The following is an 8,149-nucleotide window of genomic DNA, read 5'->3' on the forward strand; positions in this document are numbered from 1 at the left end:
TCTAGACATAGGTTTAGACATAGGTTTCGGTTGATGTACTACCATATATGAAATACACATCTAATATATGGTCAATTCAATTAATTTACAATTACAGCCCCAAGCTGTATCATCGCATTATCGCGTCCCACCATTACCCAGGATATATATGATGAATAGTCAATATGATCAATGATCAATCATCCATTATCCAGATCCAACTCCAAGTCTGCACCTCCACCAGGACCTTAACCTGCACCTTAACCCAATAAATTAACCAAATAGTCAGATGGACAGACTAGCAAAACTAAGAAGTGATTAATTATTTGGAAAGATACCCGGCCAAATCATTCAAACCGGCCAATCGCCCGGACTAAAGGGAAGCATGTTACCTCCTGTAGCTCCATGGACATAATTATAGCGCATAACCAATAAGTGATAAGTGATATGAAATAATTAAGCAGTTTCCAGATAATGAATTTCAGACAGCTAATAGGTACGAACAGGCAAAATACAAATGCAAATGAACATAAATAAGCCCGTGCTTGCAATATCTGCGGACATTATTATTCAGTATACTGCATCACCATGCCGGTGATCCCTGGAATATTATTATTATTATTATTATATTGTGTTAATAAAAAGCGAATCCGTAGAATGGCAACGGAAATGAAGAAACCTAAATTGGCCGAACCGTACATGAAACAATCGATCGAACCGGATCCCAAGCAATCGCATCGAGCTTAGTTGAATGATCGAATAATCGAATTATATTTCCAAGAACAACCGGTAGAGCGCGCGCCCGACGTTAGAATAATCAACAAGGTGTGTCACTTAAGGAGCGATATGTAGAACTAACAGTTGCTGTATCAAGTGTAATGAGGCGTAATAGCTAAATAACATTAATTAAACATTAAACAGCTGACATTAGTCATAGGAGCTTAAAACGAACAGTGTGGTGCAGGAAAATATACCAACAAGAGAGGCGCAAGTTAGGTTTGGAAATAGGTTAGTGTTGAATAGATTAAGTTAAATCGTACATCCAGATTAATTAATTAAATTTTTAGGGCCGCAAAGTAACCCGTGCAATCGCCATCCTGATATGTTGACAGCAAGAGAAGAAACAATAAACATTAAACCTAACCTAAAGATGACAATTTACAACAACCTTCTTCAACTTGGTAATTTTAATATATATTTAGAAATTAAGAAGGTAGTTGAAAGCGTTAGGGCATACAGAATGCCATTATCCGGTAATAGCAATGAACTAGTCATGTATATGAGGAATCGAGTGGAGAAAGGTTCCATAATTCAATTAGGACCGCAGCAGGAATCCGTCGCAAGCCAGAGATATAGAATATAAGTATGTAACGTATGTAACGGTGTAGTGTACAAAGCAAAACAGGAATATTATCTGAAAGGTTGCGGCCACCCTTGTATCCGATGTGACTTAATTCGAACACATCAGGAATGAATAAGATCACTGCGACAACTCAACTCCCATCACCGAAGCAGAAGACTGCAAGACGAGAACTTGGTATAATCAATTGGAGCAACCATGAAAGTAGGTACATCTAGGTCACATAGGAAAGTACAGTTCACTGTGTTTTATTTAATCAGCACTGCAGGCTGCAGTAATTGTAATAATTAAATCATTAGAGGAAAGAGGAAAAAATTAACATGAAATTGACATGACGTAACTGAACCATGATACTGCTGACGTCAATTTAGAGATTCCAGCAGTGGCCAGAAGATGCCATCCAAACAAACAGAACTGTTACTATACTAGGAATTCGCAAGACTAAGGGTAGCAGGCACATTGACTGACAGATTGGGTCCGAACCAAGCCGCCAGGTGAGCATATATCAGTTTGCAAGAAATAGTCAATAATGTCAATATTTCAGCGCGCTACTTGGAATGGAATGAAACAAAATGTTTGAGCATTAGACCTACGCCAAGGACTAAAAGGTTTAGAGGGTTTACAAACGGGGTTACAAAACCCCACCAGTGGCAATAACCGTGAGTACCAATTACAGCTGAAAGAGGAAAATATAGGGATGAAGGAAGCGAGGAGTAAAACTGAATAGATAATAAGCACTAATGGACAAGAAATAATCATCCGCAACGAAAAAACGAAACTTCCATGCATCGTATAAGATTTCGCCAGAAAGTGTACCCATACAAAGAGGACTAGAAGTTGATAACTCCAAAAGTAGGACAATAAAGCAACAACAATAACGATGATACTGACAATGAACAGAACATGACATAGATATAACGTAAGGGAGTTAACTAAAACCATATGCTAAACCACCACTCGTCCTCAATTAACAATCAACCAATGATTACAGAGAATGATCGTAACGGCCGAAAGGATCGAAGAGAGGCCAGGAAGAATAATTGATTACCCGCCCATATAGGTGCATGAGGATGCACCATCAGCTGTAAGCAGCCCCTTATCAGTGATGGAACCACGCCACCAGTACGCTGTGAAATATAAGTTTAAGGGAGATTAAGAGTAGCAACCTCGCCTGCTTGCGTTTCCGACTTAACCGCGACTTAACCGAGCGACATTCATGCGAATCCACATTATGATAATAATAACTCGCGCAACGATTAATTTCACAAAAATTTCACAAAATCTAACTCATAAAGTAAAAGTTTGTGTCCTTATGAATCTATGAATTTATAAATTTCAGTGCACTGCATCACATTGCAGCAGGAAGTATACTGATACCAAGCCGAAAGAATCCCGCTTGCTCACGTTCAGTAAAACAAATAAACAAGGCAAAGCAATTGACTGGTCGAAATTAAATGCAATTACAATGGTGGGAAGAACCCAACAGTGCGCATCCATGACCAGTGACAAACTACAAAATTGTCGATGCTTCAAGCGCATCACAATATACGCAACACATACAATACACGCAATACACGCAATGCATGCAAGCATGCAGTATACATGAGATACACGTGCACGCACTCATGCATGCGCAGAGTCAGTAAGGAGAGAGTACCAAACCGGGATGACACAGCAGGTGATCCCAAGTTAGCATAGAAGTTAACAGATAAACTTTGGTAGCAATTAAGTCAACCAGACAGTCAAAGTAACTAACTCAATCCAGCTCAGAACAAATCAAATTACAGTCCGAGGTCGGAAACCCAAATCTAAAATCCTGAATCATGAATCCCAGTCATGAATTCCGAATCTCAATTCCGAATTACAGTTACAAATTACAGACCTTCAGATTTCCAATTTAAATTTTAAATTTGTTTGTTGCCAATGAACAATGAACAACGTAAATCATGTAATCGTTGCAGGGTTAAAGGCTACAGAAAGCAGAAACAGAAGCCGTCTTAACCACGCGAGCGGCAACATAACACATCAAAATATCTATAGCTAAGGGATTTATTGCAGACAGGAACGCACACCAATGGTGCAGTGTACCAAGAGACAGCAAATAAATACCATCAATCAGGAAATGCAAAAGGCAGGCCCCTATCCACTATTATGCCCTTTAATATCCAGTCTCCTAATAAGTAAATTTAAATTAAATTAAAATTAAATTACATAATTTAACGAATTTAACGATCTTAACGATCTTGTAAACACAATGAGTAAAATTAAATATCGGCCAGAAGACACGTTACTTATATTGTTAAATCCGAGCAATCTGAGCAGTATCCATTCGTCTGCAAACTGCATTTGGCCACCGTATAAGATGCATGTAAAATGTAAGATGTAGAAATATAAAAATGTAAAATAAGAACAACATTAATAAAAATGTAAGATGTGGTAATGATGATTGGATAATAATTAAGAAGGAAGAAGCGTACTCAACGTATCAAAATCCTGATCCCACTTACGCAGCATTCGCCACTCACCACGCCCATCCCTCCCACCACCACAATTGAGACCAATACAGCAGCCAATCCCGTCTCGGGAAAGAGGACCGAGCTGCGTCGCCTATCCATCTTATACAGCCTCAATGGTTGATAATCCATCGACCCGCAATCACGAAAATCCATCGCGTCAAATTGCACATCACCCAGGATCCATCTCAGGTGAGAAAATCGATAATAGTAATAATCACGTCACCAATCTATTGATCATCGAGAAGCATCCATGAACCCACAACCAGCAGCCAATACATTGGATCGTGCACACCGCATCCCTAGCGTTCCATGACCTTCCAACCTCAATTACGTTATAACCCGCCTACCCGATCGTGCTCGGCATGGTGAGGCACTCATCAAACCCTAGAATACAGAATGCGAACCACTAATATGCACATTGCCCACAAAGCGCACAGCGAGATCAAGATTGCTGTAAAGAAGACGAAGACGAAGAGAAGAGAAGAAGAGGAAGCAGAAGAAGAGGCAGGAGTGAAGAAGCACGAGAGAGCAAAGGATAGCAGACAGAAATTCTAGTCCTTATTTAAAGTAAGTTATTTCAAGTTATCCAAGTCATTAGCCCGTTAATAGTATTAGCACAGTTATCGCGAATATCTTAGTAACAACTAATGTCATTGATTGGCGGAACGCAAATTGTAAATTATAACAACAAAGCAACCAAGTAAAGTAGATATAGAATGTACAACCAGACAATCAGCAGAAACTGATACTATAATTCGTTCAACAGGAACAGCCATGTCCGCTTTCACAGTGTTACAAGCGAGCCTGAACCACTGTCGCGCCGCCCAGGACATTCTTTGGCAAGCCGTGCACGATTTCCGTGCCGACATTGTGGTAATAAGTGAGCCGTACAGCCCACGACCCGAGTGGTACACCGATCCCAGCGGAACCCTTAGCATATGGCACGTGCAGCGACCACCGCCAGCCGCAGAACTCGGGGCGATACGTAAGATACATACCTCCGATGGCTGTATTGGCCTAGAAACCCGGAACTTTATCATTTTCGGGTGCTATTTTTCTCCCTCACTTACAACGGCCACCTACGAAGGCCAGTTAGATGGTTTGTTGACCGGAATCCTTTTGTCTAGCAAGCCCTCGATCATAGCCGGAGATTACAACGCGCGCTCCGTACAATGGGGATTTGACCGAACCGACACGCGCGGATATCGATTACTTCGCGTCTGCGAACAAGCCAGCTTAATACCTGTAAATAGCAAAGGCGGCCCTTCCTTTACCCGCAATCGCCAACAATCCCGAATTGATCTAATGGCGTGCAGTCGCGAATTAAGAACCTGCTTAAGCCGCTCGACCGTATCATCAAAATATACTGGCTCCGATCACAACTACCTAATGCACCGCTTTACCGCCACTACCGCCTTCACAAGCTCCTCTATGAATTCAGAATGGAATATTCAATGTAGCCCGCCCAGCATGGAAGAATGGGCCTCCATAATAACTGCCAACTTGGCTTTACAGCCAGAAACACCCGCCCGGATCCGTGATCAGACCATTTTCAGATTCGAAAACCGAACCGATATAGACAACGCCGTATCCGAGCTGGAGGTCTTGGTATGAAGCCGCACTGGTACCAAAAACATTAAGGAATCGAAAATCTGTTTCCTGGTGGAGCAAATATTACATTATACCTAATGTAGATATAGTAATAACGATACTGTTATTATATGCACACTCAGTCCCATCGAAGTTGTCGCAGTACATTGATCTGTGGGAAGGGATTAGTGTATTACATTTTATCCAATGTAGATATAGTAATAATGATATTGTTATGACATGTACATCTGTCTGTGGGGTTAAATCCGTATATAAAACTACATCTGATGTAGATATCGTAATAATGATATTGTTATTAACTGTACATTACATATCTAATCTAGATGTAGTAATAACGATACTGTCATTATATGTACATTCATCTGTGGGAAGGGATCAGTATATTACATTATATCTAACGCAGATATAGTAATAATGATATTATTATCATATCTACCTTGATCTGAGGGAAGGAATCAGTGTATTACAACAGATCTAATGAAGATATAGTAATAATGATATCGTTATTAAATCTTTATAACATATCTAATGTAGATATAGTAATGGCGATAATGTTACAATCTGTGTATTGCTCTGTGGGAAAGCATCAGTATATTACATTAGATCCAATGTAGAGATAGTAATAATGATATTGTTATTACATGTACATCTGCCTGTGGGAATACATCAGTAGATTAAATTACATCTGATGTGGATATAGTTATATTGATATTGTTATTAAATGTATATTACATATCTAATGTTGATATAGTAATAACGATACTGTCATTATCTGTGCATTGATCTGTGGGACGGGATCAGTATATTACATTATATCTAATGGAGATATAGTATTAATGATATTGTTATTAAATGTGCATTGGTGTGTGGAAATAAATCAGTATATTACATTAGATCCAATGTAGATATAGTAATAACGATTTTGTCATTAAATGTATATTACATATCTAATATAGATATAGTAATAACGATACTGTTATTCTATGTACATTGATCTGTGGGAAGGGATTAGTATATTACATTATATCCAGTGCAGATATAGTATCAACGATGTTGTTATTAAATGTACATTGGTCTGTGGGAGTAAATCAGTATATAACACTACATCTGATGTAGATATAGTAATAATGATATTGTTATTAAATTTGTATTACATATCTAATATAGATATAGTAATAACGATACTGTTATTCTATGTACATTGATCTGTGGGAAGGGATTAGCATATTACATTATATCCAGTGCAGATATAGTATCAACGATGTTGTTATTAAATGTACATTGATCTGTGGAATGGGATCAGTATATTACATTATATCTAATGTAGATATAGTAATAATGATATTGTTATCAAATGTACATTGATCTGTGGGAAGGAATCAGTATATTACATTAGATCCGATGTAGATATAGTAATAATGATATTGTTATTAAATGTACATTGGTCTGTGGGACGGGATTGGTATATAAGATTATATCCAATGTAGATATAGTATCAACAATGTTGTTATTAAATGTACATTGATCTGTGGGAACGGATCAGTATATTAAATCATATGTAATGTAGATATAGTAATAATGATATTGTTATTAAATGTACATTGTTCTATGGGATTAAATCAGTATATTAAATTACATCTGATGTAAATATAGTAGTAATGATATTGTTATTAAATGTATATTACATAACTAATGTAGGTACAGTAATAACCATACTGTTATTATATGTACATTCCTCTGTGGGTAGCAGATCCTCAATTTCTCGTCTCCAGACCGGTGGACATCATTGTCGGAGCAGACGCATACGGGCGAGTCATCAAGTCAAATATCATTCGGAACACGTCATCACCGTTGATCGCTCAACTTTCGATCTTCGGTTGGCTCATAATCGGGCCCCTCGAGGGCACTCAGACAATTCGCAGGACTGCTCATCAAGTGACAGTCAATAATACTGATCGCCAGTTTAGTGAGTTACTTAGTCGCTTCTGGACGCAGGAAGAGCCATCGCAGGACACGGCACCTTTCCTCACGCCAGACGGGCAGGAGTGCGAAGATCATTTCAAGACCACGCATTCAAGAGACTCCGCCGGAAGATACATCGTGCGATTGCCGCTCAAACTTCATCTAGGAGCTGTCGGCAATTCGTATCAGACGGCGCATAACTGTCTTCAGCGGATTCTCAGACGACTCAGCAAGGACGCTCAGTACATACATCAGTACACCAAGTTCATGCTTGAATATGAGCAGCTTGGTCACATGGTAAGACTGAACAATGACTCAATAATCAGTCCGTTTCAGTACTTTCTTCCGCATCATGGCGTTCTGAAGTTGGGCAGCACAACCACCACATTGCGTGTGGTCTTCAACGGCTCCAGTCCAGCTTCATCAGGATACTCGCTGAACGATCTTCTACATACCGGTCCAAATCTGATGCTGAATATCGCAGATCTGCTCATTTGAAAACGCAGATACAAACATCTGTTTGCAACTGACGTCACGAAGATGTACCGATAAATCAAGGTGAATCCAGACGACTGGAGCTTGCAGCAGATACTCTGGCTTGATGACACGCAGAAGGAAACGCAGTACCAGCTGACCACGGTCACGTACGGGACGAACACACTTGCTTGACGTACTTGGCTGTCCGAACACTCTTGCAACTCGCTGAGGATGGAGGGTCGAA

General features: G+C 39.5%; 1 protein-coding gene and 1 long non-coding RNA gene across 3 annotated transcripts; both read left to right on the top strand.

Annotated features, from left to right (window-relative positions):
• The first annotated feature begins 808 nt into the window (after positions 1–808).
• Positions 809–3,719, top strand: LOC114881657. 2 transcript variants are annotated; one of them, XR_006829602.1, is made up of 6 exons: positions 809–987; positions 1,047–1,833; positions 1,884–2,258; positions 2,331–2,461; positions 2,679–3,027; positions 3,301–3,719. It is a non-coding gene; the product is annotated as an uncharacterized LOC114881657 (long non-coding RNA). The 2 variants fall into 2 exon arrangements; XR_003790310.2 differs by having other exon boundaries at positions 2,679–3,017.
• Positions 3,720–3,968: 249 nt separating this feature from the next.
• Positions 3,969–7,926, top strand: LOC114882477. The gene is made up of 4 exons (XM_046286854.1): positions 3,969–4,044; positions 4,622–4,840; positions 5,297–5,463; positions 7,462–7,926. The coding sequence occupies exons 1-4, from the start codon at positions 3,969–3,971 to the stop codon at positions 7,924–7,926; spliced, it is 927 nt and encodes a 308-aa protein (XP_046142810.1).
• The last annotated feature ends 223 nt before the right edge of the window (positions 7,927–8,149 follow it).

The sequence above is a fragment of the Osmia bicornis genome, chromosome 8, assembly GCF_907164935.1.
Source record: "Osmia bicornis bicornis chromosome 8, iOsmBic2.1, whole genome shotgun sequence".
NCBI lineage: Eukaryota > Metazoa > Arthropoda > Insecta > Hymenoptera > Megachilidae > Osmia > Osmia bicornis.

Coding starts and splice junctions, on each gene's coding strand:
- LOC114882477 (XM_046286854.1), top strand. CDS start 3,969: ATGGTTGATAATCCATCGACCCGCAATCACGAAAATCCATCGCGTCAA. Junction 4,841..5,296: donor CGCAGAACTCGGGGCGATAC/GTAAGATACATA, acceptor CTATGAATTCAG/AATGGAATATTCAATGTAGC. Junction 5,464..7,461: donor TATCCGAGCTGGAGGTCTTG/GTATGAAGCCGC, acceptor TTCTGGACGCAG/GAAGAGCCATCGCAGGACAC.